This window comes from Cherax quadricarinatus, unplaced genomic scaffold (genome assembly GCF_038502225.1).
Source record: "Cherax quadricarinatus isolate ZL_2023a unplaced genomic scaffold, ASM3850222v1 Contig10, whole genome shotgun sequence".
Taxonomy (NCBI): domain Eukaryota; kingdom Metazoa; phylum Arthropoda; class Malacostraca; order Decapoda; family Parastacidae; genus Cherax; species Cherax quadricarinatus.
Genome location: NW_027195036.1, coordinates 699,016 through 717,716, shown reverse-complemented (window position 1 = coordinate 717,716; position 18,701 = coordinate 699,016). Strand labels below are relative to the sequence as shown.

The 18,701-nt window shown below is 41.4% G+C and overlaps 1 protein-coding gene across 1 annotated transcript in view; it reads right to left on the bottom strand.

The window, feature by feature from the left end:
- The window catches only part of LOC128685844 (neural cell adhesion molecule 2-like), a 367,732-nt gene that overhangs the window by 76,500 nt on the left and 272,531 nt on the right, over nucleotides 1–18,701 (bottom strand). Inside the window, exon 3 of the mRNA XM_053772544.2 lies at nucleotides 12,852–13,060. Within this exon, the coding sequence (XP_053628519.2) occupies nucleotides 12,852–13,060 (209 nt within the window). The remainder of the gene's footprint in view (nucleotides 1–12,851; nucleotides 13,061–18,701) is intronic.

Below are 18,701 nucleotides of genomic sequence, written 5' to 3'. Positions count from 1 at the left end.
AATATCGTGAATATCGGTCGCAATGAATATCGTGAATATCGGTCACAATGAATATCGTGAATATCGGTCGAAATGAATATCGTGAATATCGGTCACAATGAATATCGTGAATATCGGTCGCAATGAATATCGTGAATATCGGTCACAATGAATATCGTGAATATCGGTCACAATGAATATCGTGAATATCGGTCGCAATGAATATCGTGAATATCGGTCACAATGAATATCGTGAATATCGGCCACAATGAATATCGTGAATATCGGTCACAATGAATATCGTGAATATCGGTCACAATGAATATCGTGAATATCGGTCACAATGAATATCGTGAATATCGGTCACAATGAATATCGTGAATATCGGTCACAATGAATATCGTGAATATCGGTCACAATGAATATCGTGAATATCGGTCACAATGAATATCGTGAATATCGGTCACAATGAATATCGTGAATATCGGTCGCAATGAATATCGTGAATATCGGTCACAATGAATATCGTGAATATCGGTCGCAATGAATATCGTGAATATCGGTCACAATGAATATCGTGAATATCGGTCACAATGAATATCGTGAATATCGGTCGCAATGAATATCGTGAATATCGGTCACAATGAATATCGTGAATATCGGTCACAATGAATATCGTGAATATCGGTCACAATGAATATCGTGAATATCGGTCACAATGAATATCGTGAATATCGGTCACAATGAATATCGTGAATATCGGTCGCAATGAATATCGTGAATATCGGTCACAATGAATATCGTGAATATCGGTCACAATGAATATCGTGAATATCGGTCACAATGAATATCGTGAATATCGGTCACAATGAATATCGTGAATATCGGTCACAATGAATATCGTGAATATCGGTCACAACGAATATCGTGAATATCGGTCGCAATGAATATCGTGAATATCGGTCACAATGAATATCGTGAATATCGGTCACAATGAATATCGTGAATATCGGTCACAATGAATATCGTGAATATCGGTCACAATGAATATCGTGAATATCGGTCGCACTGAATATCGTGAATATCGGTCACAATGAATATCGTGAATATCGGTCACAATGAATATCGTGAATATCGGTCACAATGAATATCGTGAATATCGGTCACAATGAATATCGTGAATATCGGTCACAATGAATATCGTGAATATCGGTCACAACGAATATCGTGAATATCGGTCGCAATGAATATCGTGAATATCGGTCACAATGAATATCGTGAATATCGGTCACAATGAATATCGTGAATATCGGTCGCAATGAATATCGTGAATATCGGTCACAATGAATATCGTGAATATCGGTCACAATGAATATCGTGAATATCGGTCACAATGAATATCGTGAATATCGGTCACAATGAATATCGTGAATATCGGTCACAATGAATATCGTGAATATCGGTCGCAATGAATATCGTGAATATCGGTCACAATGAATATCGTGAATATCGGTCACAATGAATATCGTGAATATCGGTCACAATGAATATCGTGAATATCGGTCACAATGAATATCGTGAATATCGGTCACAATGAATATCGTGAATATCGGTCACAACGAATATCGTGAATATCGGTCGCAATGAATATCGTGAATATCGGTCACAATGAATATCGTGAATATCGGTCACAATGAATATCGTGAATATCGGTCGCAATGAATATCGTGAATATCGGTCACAATGAATATCGTGAATATCGGTCACAATGAATATCGTGAATATCGGTCACAATGAATATCGTGAATATCGGTCACAATGAATATCGTGAATATCGGTCACAATGAATATCGTGAATATCGGTCACAATGAATATCGTGAATATCGGTCACAATGAATATCGTGAATATCGGTCACAATGAATATCGTGAATATCGGTCACAATGAATATCGTGAATATCGGTCACAATGAATATCGTGAATATCGGTCACAATGAATATCGTGAATATCGGTCACAATGAATATCGTGAATATCGGTCACAATGAATATCGTGAATATCGGTCACAATGAATATCGTGAATATCGGTCACTTCAAACCTATTCTGGTTTTCTAATCCATCAATGTGAAGTTAGTTGCCAATATGATTTTTACGACTATTAATGCTAATACGAAATGTTGTACATATCCTTTAAATCGGCTCAGATTGATACAACTAAAACTATACACTCAAAAACTAAAATCTAATATATATATATATATATATATATATATATATATATATATATATATATATATATATATATATATATATATATATATATATATAGAAACGCTGATCTCTGGCTGAAAGAGACTCGAACCTACGAACCTTAGGACAAGGTACGCAGTGCTTTACCAATCTACCCACACTGGACAATACCTTGGCGTGTAGCATGCGCTACACGTTTGATCCAAGGCAGCCAGCTTTCAGGGAGAAGGCTTACAGCTTTTCATCTCATCCCCTGCATGCATCAGCCTTACTAGAGATTTGAACAATGCGTACCTTGTCCTAAGGTTCGTAGGTGCGAGTCTCCTTCAGCCAGAGATCAGTGTTTGTGTATATTTCGCATGCTCTCGCGAATTCCTTGCATATATATATATATATATATATATATATATATATATATATATATATATATATATATATATATATATATATATATATATATATATATATATATGTCGTGCCGAATAGGCAGAACTTGCGATCTTGGCTTAAATAGCAACGCTCATCTTGCCATATAGGACAAGTGAAAATTTGTGTATGCAATAATTTCGCCCAAATCATTCTGAACCTAACGAAAAAAATATATTTGATTGTGTTTGTTTAGTATTAAATTATTGTAAACGTATTTAAAATATATTTAGTTGGGTTAGGCTAAAATAAATTGTTCTCGTTATAATAAGGTTAGGTAAGTTTTCTAAGATTCTTTTGGTGCAAAATTATAAATTTTTACATTAACATTAATGAAAAAAAATATATCTTTAAACGTATAAGAGAAAATTTCAGAAAGGACTTAATTTTAAATGAGTTCTTGCTAATTGACCAGTTTTAAATATTCGGCACGACATTATATATACATACATACATATATATATATATATATATATATATATATATATATATATATATATATATATATATATATATATATATATATATATATATATATCAATGTAGCTAATTATATTTCCTAAAACATAGTACAAATACTGAACATTTTAATTACTCTTTATTAATTATGGGGAAAAATCACCAAGAACATTGATTAAAACATTGATGACACAAAAATTATACACCAATAAGTTATTTATGGAATGGTCGTGTGGGCAATGGCGGCTGGTGTGGGGGTGCTGCAGTTCCGCAGCACTCCCACACCAGCCGCCACTGGCCATGTGTGTAACTGTGTTATCTGTGTTATAGGCCTGAAAGAATTATACAGTTTATAAGTGAAAATGCAAGAGAGCTCTAAAATCCTTCCCTCTCACCACTGTTGTTAAGGGAGAAGTGAAGTCATCACAGTGGTGTGGCTGGACTCACCACTGTTGTTAAGGGAGAAGTGAAGTCATCACAGTGGTGTGGCTGGACTCACCACTGTTGTTAAGGGAGAAGTGAAGTCATCACAGTGGTGTGGCTGGACTCACCACTGTTGTTAAGGGAGAAGTGAAGTCATCACAGTGGTGTGGCTGGACTCACCACTGTTGTTAAGGGAGAAGTGAAGTCATCACAGTGGTGTGGCTGGACTCACCACTGTTGTTAAGTGTGTGGTGTGGCTGGACTCACCACTGTTGTTAAGGGAGAAGTGAAGTCATCACAGTGGTGTGGCTGGACTCACCACTGTTGTTAAGGGAGAAGTGAAGTCATCACAGTGGTGTGGCTGGACTCACCACTGTTGTTAAGGGAGAAGTGAAGTCATCACAGTGGTGTGGCTGGACTCACCACATACCAATAACTAGTCAACTTAGTAACAACAACAGTTTTAAAGCAAACGAATATCATCACGTCGGAGAGAACGCTGCTGCAATGACGTCATAAATACCCATTTTTCCGGCATATAAGACGCACGAGCATATAAGGCGCAAAAGCATATAAGACGATGTTTCAAAAAAAGTTGTAACGCAAAGCTTAACCCTGACCTTGAGCATATAAGACGCAGGCTGATTTTCCAAGACTGTTAGAAAAAACTGCGTCTTATATGCCGGAAAATACAGTACAATAGAATGTAATGATGGTATGAGAGTTCCTTCTTGAAGGTAGAGGGACACTGATGATAAACTGAATGTAGCAGTTGTGGTAGAGTTAAATAAATGGAAAAAAATGAATCAGTGTAGACGAATAGTTCAGAGAATAGACAAGATGATGAATTAAACATATGGACAACAATTGGGTAGCTTTGAGAAAACGTTTCGAAACACAGTAGCTTCATCAGTCCTATACAGAGAAGAATAGTGAAGATCAGGAGTAGTTTGAGGTAAGTAGGCTGTGGGACTGATCAGTTTAAACTCCTTCTGATCTTCACCATTCTTCTTGGTATTGGACTGAGGAAACACTGTGTTGCGAAACGTTTCCTCATTAAAGGTGCCCAAGTGTTGCACATGTTTCTAATTTATCACAAAATCAGAATCATTCCAGAAAGCGTTCGAATAAGGAACCATAACTCAAAATGAAAAAAAAATAACAAATCAGAGAGAGAGAGATTTAAGAAAAACATTTTGTGAAAGGCATCGTAGACATAACCAAAACAAAACCGAAATTTCAACTCAAGTTCACAAGACACATTTACCACACTCTTTTGTCTTTATTGGCGAAATGTTTCGCCTGCACAACAGACTTCTTCAGTCGAGTACAGAAGAAGTGGCAGTAGCCTTGAGGTGATCAGTCACACTCGCTATCACATTGTCAGTCCCTCGAGTAGTGATCATCAATTTTGGGAGAGAGAGAGAGAGAGAGAGAGAGAGAGAGAGAGAGAGAGAGAGAGAGAGAGAGAGAGAGAGAGAGAGAGAGAGAGAGAGAGAGAGAGAGAGAGAATTAAAGACAATGATCATCTATTGAAAACTGATGACACGGTAAATTGGACATGATATTGCCAGGAACTAGTTTTAAAAAAAGTGATCTTAAGTCCCTAATAACCAGCCGTAATAACCAACCATAATAACCAACCATAATAACCAACCATAATAACCAACCATAATAACCAACCATAATAACTAACCATAATAACCCAACATTAATTAACTAAGAATATAAACAAAATAATTCTTTGAATACTGACAAAAAAGAGAATATTTAGTGCAATAAAAAATCTGCTGATGATGTGGAGAAATTTTCTCCAGGAGGGGGGTATCAGCCCCCTTCAGCCCTGAGGGGCCCAGCCCTCTCAGAAGGGGCAAGCATCTTGTTTACTGCTACAGCAAGTAATTGATCCCAGATGCAATACGAGTATACGACGTGGTCAAGCAACCGACGCTCCTTGCAGTCCAGTGTTGCAGAGTGTAGTTTAATAAGAGACAGTCCATCTCTTACCTTAGCAGAACAATTAAGGAAAATCCTGCTCCCACTTTATTACCATGGTAAAGATAGTGAACATTGTTGTCTATGCTTAAGACAGCAAGATTCAAACATTCTGCTTTAGCAAGGAAGCAAAAAGTACTAGGTCAGGCTTTCCTTTATGTTCGAGGGGCATTGGAGCGGCGTAGGAGGCTGTGGCGTCTTCAGATTACTTTTGACTCTACTGAGAGTCACACTGACGCCAGGATAACCAACAAAGAACACTGATCCGTGAGTTAGTGTGAACAAAGTGTCTCACAAAACACAATAAACACTTACAGAGAAGTGTGATCAGCTTCTTTAGTGATAAGATTGTGAACAATAAAGACAAATCTTGTGGAACATAGTGTACCAGTGTGCATATTCCTAGACTATGGAAGACGTGGACATCCAAGGACACTTCAGCTTCTATCAAGTCACCGATACCTGTCGAAGGTGTGAAGAACACCATAGCTCACGCTACAAGAGCAAGGTAGGTTACTTATTTCTTGTAGTACGTGGGACTGCGCAGTTCTTGTGTCGCAAGGAGTTTGTAATCAACCTAGTCGGCAGTGAGGTGCGGACTTTTGAGTCCACACAAGTACGTACGTCAGCCATCAGTGAATGAAATATGCTGACATAACACCCCCTAGGGGTAATTTATTATTAACATATGATCTTATACAGCCCGTTGTGAAGTGACTTCGACAGCTTCTCAAGACCTCGTCTGCAGGGGCGGCTGTACAGGCGATGAGCTGTCTTTCTAAGCTAAGTTTTCCCTATATTTAAACTATAACCTTAGCTGGTAAACCATTTCTCAACAGATGAAAAAAAATTCACATTTCCGAAGCCGCAATAATTCACAAATGATCCAGACGCTGGGGTTGAAACTTTGACGTTTCGGTCGATTCTAGACCATTATCAAGTCTCGAAAATTAATCCATTATCAAAAAATTGGAGAATACCTGGACATTGTACCTGGAGAGGGTTTAGGGGGTCAACGCCCCCTCGGCCCGGTCTGTGATCAAGCCTCGTGATGGATCAGAGCCTGATCAACCAGGCTGTTAGTGCTGGCCACACGCAAACTGACGTACGAACCACAACCTGGCTGATCAGGTACCGATTTTAGGTGCCTGTCCAGCACCTTCTTGAAGACAGCCAGGGGTCTATTGGTAATCCCCCTTATGTATGCTGGGAGGCAATTGAACAGTCTTGAATCCCTGTTACTTATTTTGTTGTTTCAGTGTACTCGTGGCACCCCTGCCTCTCACTGGGGGGGGGGGAATCTTGCATTGTTTGCCGAGTCTTGCTTTCGTAGGAAGTGATTTTCTTAGGCAAACTCGGTACTAATCCCTCTAGAAATTCCCAGGTGTATATTATCATGTATCGCTCTCGCCTGCGTTCCAGGGACTACAGATAAAGGGACTTCAACCGTTCCCAGTAACTTACGTGCTTTACCGTACTTATAAGTGATATGAAAGTTCTCTGTACATTCTCCAGGTCTGTAATTTCGCGTGCCTTGAAAGGAGCCGTTAGTGTACAGCAGTATTCCAGCGTAAATAGAACAAGCGATTTGAAGAGAATCCTGGGCTTGGCATCCCTAGTTTTGAAGGTTCACATTATCCATCCTATCATTTTCCTATCAGAAGTAATAGATACATTGTTGTGATCTTTGAAAGTGAGATCCTCTGACATTATCACTCCCAGATCCTTCACATTAGTCTTACGTTCTATTGTGTGAATGGACTTTGTATACTCAGATATAGTTTTAATTTCCTCGAGTTTTCCATATAAAAGTAATTATGAAATATCATTAAATTTCATAATTTTCTGCGGCCCAAATGAAGATGTGATTGATGTCCGCCTGGAGATGTTGTGGCTTCGAAGTTGTGGCTTATATTTCTGTCTATGTCAGATATGAGGATGAGGAACAAGATGGAAGCGAGTACTGTGTCTTGTGGATATATAAAGCTTCTAGTGTTTTATTTTAGAACAGGACAATGTAAAAAAATAGACAGATGGGTAGACTACATCTACGTCAGGTGAAAAATTAGACACATGTGCAACATCTGGGTATGTTTATCTGTAGACGTATCGCCATCCGGTGACTTTATCAATGCAAATCCAAGGACATAATGTGAAGACTGTAGAACAATAATAAGAGGTGATCAGTCCCTCAGCCTTGAAGTTTGTGAAGATCACCGCAGTCTTGAAGACCCTGTCTTATGTATATAGTTCTGCAGTCAAGTTATGTCCTGGAGTTTGTATTGATAAAGCCACTGGAGGGCGAAACGTCTACAAAAAAACATACCCAGGTGTTCCACATGTGTCTTCCATTTTCTTCCACTGAGAAAAAGGACGAAAACATTTGAGAAAGCTTTAGACAATACCTTGAAACCGGGGATTTTTTCCTCAGAATGATGACTGACTCAGCATTTAAAACATTCCACTTTGTATATGTCTAAGTAATTAGTCGTTAATGGAGGGTTTAAAGCCTATCGACTGCATCAGAGTCATTAAGGCTGCCCATTATCTTCTCAACACTAGACTAGAATACTTTACTTCCTTTTAATGGCGATTTAAGTAAAAACTCAGCATATATAAGATGATAGGTGTATCCCGTATCCCCTGCCTCTCAATGTATCCCCTGCCTCTCAGTGTATGTATCCCCTGCCTCTCAGTGTATGTATCCCCTGCCTCTCAATGTATCCCCTGCCTCTCAATGTATCCCCTGCCTCTCAGTGTATTCCCTGCCTCTCAATGTATCCCCTGCCTCTCAGTGTATGTATCCCCTGCCTCTCAATGTATCCCCTGCCTCTCAGTGTATGTGTCCCCTGCCTCTCAATGTATCCCCTGCCTCTCAATGTATCCCCTGCCTCCCAGTGTATGCATCCCCTGACTCTCAGTGTATGTATCCCCTGACTCTCAGTGTATGTATCCCCTGCCTCTCAGTGTATGTATCCCCTGCCTCTCAATGTATCCCCTGCCTCCCAGTGTATGTATCCCCTGCCTCCCAGTGTATGCATCCCCTGACTCTCAGTGTATGCATCCCCTGACTCTCAGTGTATGTATCCCCTGACTCTCAGTGTATGTATCCCCTGCCTCTCAGTGTATGTATCCCCTGCCTCTCAATGTATCCCCTGCCTCCCAGTGTATGTATCCCCTGACTCTCAGTGTATGTATCCCCTGACTCTCAGTGTATGTATCCCCTGCCTCCCAGTGTATGCATCCCCTGACTCTCAGTGTATGCATCCCCTGACTCTCAGTGTATGTATCCCCTGCCTCTCAGTGTATGTGTCCCCTGCCTCTCAATGTATCCCCTGCCTCTCAATGTATCCCCTGCCTCCCAGTGTATGCATCCCCTGACTCTCAGTGTATGTATCCCCTGACTCTCAGTGTATGTATCCCCTGCCTCTCAGTGTATGTATCCCCTGCCTCTCAATGTATCCCCTGCCTCCCAGTGTATGTATCCCCTGCCTCCCAGTGTATGCATCCCCTGACTCTCAGTGTATGCATCCCCTGACTCTCAGTGTATGTATCCCCTGACTCTCAGTGTATGTATCCCCTGCCTCTCAGTGTATATATCCCCTGCCTCTCAATGTATCCCCTGCCTCCCAGTGTATGTATCCCCTGCCTCCCAGTGTATGTATCCCCTGACTCTCAGTGTATGCATCCCCTGACTCTCAGTGTATGTATCCCCTGACTCTCAGTGTATGTATCCCCTGCCTCTCAGTGTATATATCCCCTGCCTCTCAATGTATCCCCTGCCTCCCAGTGTATGTATCCCCTGACTCTCAGTGTATGTATCCCCTGACTCTCAGTGTATGTATCCCCTGCCTCCCAGTGTATGCATCCCCTGACTCTCAGTGTATCCATCCCCTGACTCTCAGTGTATGTATCCCCTGCCTCTCAGTGTATGTGTCCCCTGCCTCTCAATGTATCCCCTGCCTCTTAATGTATCCCCTGCCTCCCAGTGTATGCATCCCCTGACTCTCAGTGTATGTATCCCCTGACTCTCAGTGTATGTATCCCCTGCCTCTCAGTGTATGTATCCCCTGCCTCTCAATGTATCCCCTGCCTCCCAGTGTATGTATCCCCTGCCTCCCAGTGTATGCACCCCCTGACTCTCAGTGTATGAATCCCCTGACTCTCAGTGTATGTATCCCCTGACTCTCAGTGTATGTATCCCCTGCCTCTCAGTGTATGTATCCCCTGCCTCTCAATGTATCCCCTGCCTCCCAGTGTATGTATCCCCTGACTCTCAGTGTATGTATCCCCTGACCCTCAGTGTATGTATACCCTGCCTCACAGTGAATGAATCCCCTGCCTCTCAGTGTATTCCCTGCCTCTCAATGTATCCCCTGCCTCTCAGTGTATGTATCCCCTGCCTCTCAATGTATCCCCTGCCTCCCAGTGTATGCATCCCCTGACTCTCAGTGTATGCATCCCCTGACTCTCAGTGTATGTATCCCCTGACTCTCAGTGTATGTATCCCCTGACTCTCAGTGTATGTATCCCCTGACCCTCAGTGTATGTATCCCCTGACCCTCAGTGTATATATCCCCTGACTCTCAGTGTATATATCCCCTGACCCTCAGTGTATATATCCCCTGACTCTCAGTGTATATATCCCCTGACTCTCAGTGTATGTATCCCCTGACTCTCAGTGTATATATCCCCTGACTCTCAGTGTATATATCCCCTGACTCTCAGTGTATGTACCCCTGACTCTCAGTGTATGTATCCCCTGACTCTCAGTGTATATATCCCCTGACTCTCAGTGTATATATCCCCTGACTCTCAGTGTATGTATCCCCTGACTCTCAGTGTATGTATCCCCTGACTCTCAGTGTATGTATCCCCTGACTCTCAGTGTATATATCCCCTGACTCTCAGTGTATATATCCCCTGACTCTCAGTGTATATATCCCCTGACTCTCAGTGTATGTATCCCCTGACTCTCAGTGTATATATCCCCTGACTCTCAGTGTATATATACCCTGACTCTCAGTGTATATATCCCCTGACTCTCAGTGTATGTATCCCCTGACTCTCAGTGTATATATCCCCTGACTCTCAGTGTATATATCCCCTGACTCTCAGTGTATATATCCCCTGACTCTCAGTGTATATATCCCCTGACCCTCAGTGTATATATCCCCTGACCCTCAGTGTATATATCCCCTGACTCTCAGTGTATATATCCCCTGACTCTCAGTGTATGTATCCCCTGACTCTCAGTGTATATATCCCCTGACTCTCAGTGTATATATCCCCTGACTCTCAGTGTATATATCCCCTGACTCTCAGTGTATATATCCCCTGACCCTCAGTGTATATATCCCCTGACCCTCAGTGTATATATCCCCTGACTCTCAGTGTATATATCCCCTGACTCTCAGTGTATATATCCCCTGACTCTCAGTGTATATATCCCCTGACCCTCAGTGTATATATCCCCTGACTCTCAGTGTATATATCCCCTGACTCTCAGTGTATATATCCCCTGACCCTCAGTGTATATATCCCCTGACCCTCAGTGTATATATCCCCTGACTCTCAGTGTATATATCCCCTGACCCTCAGTGTATATATCCCCTGACCCTCAGTGTATATATCCCCTGACCCTCAGTGTATATATCCCCTGACTCTCAGTGTATATATCCCCTGACCCTCAGTGTATATATCCCCTGACTCTCAGTGTATATATCCCCTGACTCTCAGTGTATATATCCCCTGACCCTCAGTGTATATATCGCCTGACTCTCAGTGTATATATCCCCTGACCCTCAGTGTATATATCCCCTGACTCTCAGTGTATATATCCCCTGACCCTCAGTGTATATATCCCCTGACTCTCAGTGTATATATCCCCTGACCCTCAGTGTATATATCCCCTGACCCTCAGTGTATGCATCCCCTGACTCTCAGTGTATGTATCCCCTGACTCTCAGTGTATGTATCCCCTGACCCTCAGTGTATCCCCTGACTCTCAGTGTATATATCCCCTGACTCTCAGTGTATGTATCCTCTGCCTCTCAGTGTATCATCTGCCTCTCAGTGTATGTGAATGTGAGGGAAAAGTTCAACAGATAGGAGTAGCGAGGGAGTATATAGTAACAATAGTTTCATTGCCGGGTACTTGTTAATGTTGGGTAAGTCAAGCTCCCGCTATTCCCACCTTTTTTCCCCCACCCCGAAAGTGATAGTTTGACGGCCGGCTGCTTGTTAACGTAGGGTCAGTCTAGCTCCCGCTATCCCTTCCCCTCCCTCTCCCCCCCACCCCGAAAGGTGACGTGTGGGGCTCTGGTCAAACAGTAAATCACTCGACTCGCAGCTCCCAACACTACTGTAAGTACATGCCTGCCATGTATTCTAGTGGATTTATTGGTTGAAAGCTTCACTTTTGACCAATAATAAACTTAGTCCTTTCAGTCTTGCTCTAAGTTGACTGTTGTAATAATCACCACATCTTTTAGGTATTGTACTTATCATGGAGAGTGATTTCTTAAGCAGTGGGTAACCTGTCTATCTTTCCAGCTTGGATGACAGAGAGGGTCACCTGCCAATCAACGAGCAGAACTGATGGAGATGGACTAACGTCCTGAGACTTCCCCATTTTGGATTTAATTACCTGTGCACCTGTATGAAATTGCAGGACGTAACCCCACATCATTGCAGCGGTAAAAAACCTGCTTTCCTGTCATCGGGATAGAATACTCACGGCGATACTCTGTGAAGAACTAGCCGGTGGTGATCACCAACTCCTGCGACCCCCTCCCCCCCACATCAGCAACGGCTACGATTTCAACAACACAGTGTCACCAACACCAGACACCCCAATATATATATTAGCGTTGAGTTCAAATGTTATTTTATTCATTTCATTTTTCTTTCAAATACGATATACCTTTCATGTTTTATTGTTTTATGTTTGCTTTAATAAATAATAGTGTTTATCTTTGTGAATTATTATTTCTTTTTCTATTCATTAATTTTCCTGAGGAGGAGCCAGCCTTGGTAATACTGTCTGAAGTTGTTACAGGGCTGAGTAAGCCTTCACAGTGAATATGTACTGTGAAAATTACACATCGGTATGTGTGTTCAGCCACACTCTTATCACCTCAGTTCTCCCTTAAGAGAGACACTGTTTCAGAGAACGTTGAAAAATATTACCTTCGTATCATGACTCGATTTTATGTAGTTGTACAATTTCTGAATAATCTTGAACGACACACAAAACTGAAATCACAAAAATAATTCTTCTAAACCACGAGAAAAGGATAACATTGTAGGAACTCACTGATGACTGTGAGGTTGGTTCTAGCGTTCCTGGTGGGACTCTTCTTGAAGTCAACGCGGCAGCGGTACAGACCCTCGTCACTGGCCCGCACGTTGTCTAAGACGAGCGAAGCTGGTGACGACTGCAAGTCGAAGTGACCACGACCGCCCAGCGTCTTCTCGTCCGCCCAGTTTCTTGCGTCCAGGAGACTGTGCTTCCGCGAGTCGTAGCTGGCAGGGAAGAGAAACATTCTCATTGCTATGTAATATAATTTAGTATTACTACAGTCTGTGGTGACTACTGTTAATTACACGGTAAAAACACCCGAAGTGCGTAGCTATAATATTCAGTGTTATATTCGAGCTAATGCACTGTGTGGCTATACTAATGTATATGATTTACATGGTGGGAACACCTGCTGTGTTTGTTACTGCACTATTTTATATGAAAGATTGTGGAAATACCCACAATGTGCTATGTTTTATATAAGTTACTATGAGTTAAAATATTTGACAATTTTCATTTTATTTACCACGAGAGAGGATTGGTCTCACACATGACGTAATGAGTTTCACTGTGGCTTCAGTAGCTTCGTAAAATTTGAAGCTTCCCCTGTGTCCAGGCTGGAGTTACTGTTGTGTGTCAACTTCCATCACAGTACCAGAGGCACCAGTAACTTTTTTGTTCACTTTTCGCTATTTTTTCCCTTCAATCTACTCTGTGATACATGTTTCATCGAGCCAACTGCTAACACATCCACTAACAAATGCCTTAAGATATTTTGCTTATTTCAAGTCTGTCCACAACCTTTCATTATGATACATGTTTCATCGAGCCAACTGCTAACACATCCACTAACAAATGCCTTAAGATATTTTGCTTATTTCAAGTCTGTCCACAACCTTTCATTATGATACATGTTTCATCGAGCCAACTGCTAACACATCCACTAACAAATGTCTTAAGATATTTTGCTTATTTCAAGTCTGTCCACAACCTTTCATTCTCTAGAAACTTGTTCCCATCACCTTCCTCTTTGCACTGCTCAATTTCATCTTTATTTTATACTCACTTTCAAACTCCTCCATCAACTTCTTAAAATACTCTTTAAATCTCAGCAAATCCGTGTCCTAAACAACAACAACAACAACTCCCACTTTATATCTGATGAACTAAATATCAAGATGGCACCAATGACTTATCTTAGCATTCACTTCTTTTAGGTAAATTTATATAAAAACAAACAACCAGAGGGATATTACACTTTTTTTTTTTTTGGCCACTAAAAAAATACAGATGTGTAGTGCATTGGTGATATAATATACGTTCCCCTCACCAACAGTTTCCTTAAACCTAAACAATTCGTAAAATAAGAGAATATATTGTGTAGGACATGGCGGATCTACTTTAAAACTAAGGAAGCTTAAGCTTGAGGGCCCCTAATCACGGAGGGGCCCCACAAGCCACTTTAGTCCACATTGTTTAAAAATTTTGGGTCAACTGTACGAGAAGGGTCCTTAAAAATAATATAATGTAATTCAGTACAGTCAAAATAAAACTTAAAAGGTTATTAAAATAACATATAGGCCTAGCTGTTGTAGGCCTAGATGTTACTGGTTGTGACGGAGACGTAGGTCCGTCACTAGTGGAGGGTAAGTCAGAGGTGACGGGCTCAGTTGTAGTATCTGTCAGCTCACCTGACCACAGTGTCCAGCAAGATTATTTTGGCCACTATTTTTGATATGTTAATAGCCTTTATATTTTGCATAACTGTAATACCGAGATATATGTTGACTGTTTCTGTTGGGTAAACAAGCAGAAAAGTGTGTGTACTGTGATGTAACGTAAGTTTGTGAAAATTTCACTATGTTACAGTGTCTGGTAAGAGGATTATTGGTTATATTTAATGTACGAACATGAGCCAGTAAAGCTACCGGCTCATGCTAGGTAGGTCCTTCTTAATTTCAACCTGTCTCTTTATATTTATGGAATATTTTACCGATAAGCTGACAAATAAAATACCAATGCATAACACATGGGCATCTTGACCAAAGAAACGTACGAGAGACAGAGGAAACATAGAGAGAGGAAACATATAGAGAGGAAACAGAGAGAGAGAGAGAGAGAGAGAGAGAGAGAGAGAGAGAGAGAGAGAGAGAGAGACAGAGATCCTTGAGACAATAATCTCAAGACAAATGACAGAGTTTTTTGACTATCACTCACTACTTTGTGATGGTCAATATGGCTTCGGGAAAGGTTACTCTGCTGCTGATCTGTTGTTAAACCTCTCCACTAAGTGGCACCAGTCACTGGATGAATCCATGAATCCCATGAATGGGAGGGTGTTGGCACCTGGAGAAGTTGATATCCTTGGGGTGAAATTTGACTCCAAACTAACCATGAAGAACCATGTTGTAAATCTTGCAAACAAGGCAGCCAGGAAGCTTACAGCACTTCGCCGTATCTCGCATCTGCTTGACAGTAGGGGTTGCAAGATTCTGTACGAGGCACAAGTACGCTCGCACCTTGAGTATGCTCCACTTTCTTGGTTTGCCTGCCCCCCCTCTCATCTGCGACTGCTTGACAGAGTAGAGAACAGAGCGAGACGTCTTATCTCTCGCCTGGACCCATCCTGGATAGATCTGTCATTTCAGCAGAGCCTTCAACATAGGAGCGATGTGGGTGGCCTTACTGTTATGTACAAGGCCAATATTGTCAAAGTACCACACTTGGATCCACTTCGAGGACAGCGTGAAACAAGCTTTTATGCCACAAGACGGGCAGAAAGCAGCATCTTCACTCTGGCTGTACCCTTCTCCAGAACATCACTCCATCTGAGATCATACATACCCAGGATGACTCGAGTATGGAACACATTTGTACAGCATAATGATGTCAACGAGATAAAGTCAGTTGATCAAATGAAAATGCTGGCCCACAGATGGCTCCAACTTCATCCTGTTCCCTACTTGTATGTCTCATAACAATAAAAATGCTTTCGAATGAGCTGATGTAGGTAACAGCTCTTAGCTTGTCAATAAAGTTAGGAATCCTTAACCTGTAAATAGCCGTCAATAAAGCTAGGGATCCTTAACCTTGTCAAACCCTGTGCAAAAAAAAGAGAGAGGCGGAAAGGTAATTTTGAGGTGTTCAGTCTCTCAGCCTTTAAGGATTTCAATCCCTTAGCTTTGACAAACCTAAAACAGACTCATAGGGATGGAGACTAGTATACCTTAACAACAACAAGGGGCACTAAAACTGATCCTTGTGGAACGCCGCTTGTGACTGATCCCCCACTCTGACTTCACCTCATTCATTCATTCAAGGTTCTCTATATTAGTTACGCCTCAATCCACGAGTGAGGAAGACATCTGCTGCCTCTCTCACAGTCTTCTGTATGCAACTGTCATCAACCTTCGTGAAGCAGAAAATGTTGATTAACACTGATGTGTAACTGAGACACATCTGGAGTATTCTGGGTATTTAATAAAATGTTTTCCCAACCAGTGACTTTATCAATCTAACACAGACAAGAGTAAGTATGGTGCGTCAGATCAGATGTGTCAGAATAGGTGTGTCAGAACAGGTGTATCAGAACAGGTGTGTCAGAACAGGTGTGTCAGAACAGATGTGTCAGATCAGGTGTGTCAGATCAGGTGTGTCAGATGAGGTGTGTCAGATCAGGTGTGGCATAATAAGTGGCGTTCCACAGGGATCAGTCTTCTGTAACAAGTGGCGTTCCACAGGGATCAATCTTGGGCCCGTTGTTGTTTATAATATATATCAATGATCTTGATGAGGGAATTACTAGTGATATGAGCAAATTCGCCGATGACACGAAGATAGGTAGGATAATTGATTCAAACGTAGATGTTAGGGAACTTCAGAAGGATTTAGACAAACTCTGTTCTTGGTCAGAAAAGTGGCAGATGCAGTTCAATGTAGATAAATGCAAGGTTCTGAAGCTTGGGAGCGCCCATAACCCTAGCACTTGTTAAATAATGTAGAACTTAGCCATACAGATTGCGAAAAGGACTTGGGGGTTATGGTGAGCAGCAACCTTAAACCAAGACAGCAATGCCTAAGCGTACGTAATAAGGCAAATAGATTACTGGGATTTATATCAAGAAGTGTAAGCAACAGAAGTCCAGAGGTCATACTGCAGCTTTATACATCATTAGTAAGGCCTCACCTAGATTATGCAGCTCAATTCTGGTCTCCATATTACAGAATGGACATAAATTCGTTAGAAAACATTCAGCGTAGGATGACTAAATTAATACATAGCATTAGAAATCTTCCTTATGAAGAAAGATTGAAGACTCTTAAGTTACATTCACTTGTTAGACGAAGAATGAGGGGAGACCTGATCGAAGTGTATAAGTGGAAGATAGGTATTAATAAAGGGGATATTAATAAGGTCTTGAGGATGTCTCTCCAAGAGAGAACCCGCAGTAATGGATTTAAATTAGATAAGTTTAGATTTAGAAAGGACATAGGAAAGTACTGGTTTGGAAATAGGGTAGTTGATGAGTGGAACAGTCTACCTAGTTGGGTTATTGAGGCTAGGACTTTGGGTAGTTTCAAATTTAGGTTGGATAAGTACATGAGTGGGAGGGGTTGGATTTGAGTGGGACTTTCACATCAGAGCTTATTTCTTGGGTGGCATTGAAAATTGGGTTGTTCAAATGTTTGTTAGTGGGATGAATTGTAAAGGACCTGCTTAGTATGGGCCAACAGGCCTGCTGCAGTGTTCCTCCTTTCTTATGTTCTTATGTGTGTCAGAACAGGTGTATCAGATCAGGTACTACAGCGGAGCTAGGTGATGGCTGTGTTCTGCTTGGCTAGGATTTGTAGGGTGAGAATTTGTGATATTTTAAAACTGCCCCTAACTGCACCTAACCTGATCCTCTGTTAGCTGTACAAGTTTGTCAAAGCCACTGCTTGGTTAAACCTCAATAAATGCGCTAATTTCTTACGCAGTCTTAACAAAGAACATACAAACATTGTATACTGTATCAGAGTCCACTGGCAAGACCGCGTCCTTATGGATGCGTGTTGAGATTCATTAACGAAATTATACTCATCATTCCGGGGGTTATTATATCGACTATTACTGAGCCTAATAATTTGTCGAATATTCAGGTCAGGCTTATTGGGCGATAATTTGTCTAATCTACTGAGCTGAAGACAGGAATTACAGTAGCTAATTTTCACGATACCCCTTTGGAGGGGTATATTGAGGAAGCTAGTAGAATAGCAGTAATTGTATACAATACCGACGTGGTGATGAATAAGATACCTTTACGTAGGCTGAAGGGACTGATTACCTTGTCTTCTACTGACTCCAGCTTCAATACCTTGAAATAACCTCTGTATCGAACTGATAAAGCTACTTGCTGGCGTAGGCGTCTTTAAGATCAAGATATTCAGATGTTAAACATGTGTCTTACTCACTTCAAACTATTTCGTCGTTGCCTGGGGACTTATCTAGCTGCACTCTGTCTAAAATGAAAGTCATTTCTCTACGATAAAAAAAAATTCGTCCTGATTATTAAGCCGGAGGGTTAGTAATCCAGGTTAACCCAATATAGTAAGTGCATTATTGAGGACCCTCTCTTATTTACATTGTGGTTTTACAGTCCTCTCCCCCAGGATACGACCTACAGCAATAACCTGATACCCAGGCACCTACTTATTACTAGGTGAACAGGGACAGCATAAAGTGACTATCACTCAGGTACCTACTTACTGTCAAGTGAACAGTGGCAGTAGGTATGACGAAAAATACCGAAGAATTCTCACTTGTGACAGGGGATCGATCCCTGGTCCCTCAGTATGCGAGCTAGGACGGCTACCAACTGAGCTACG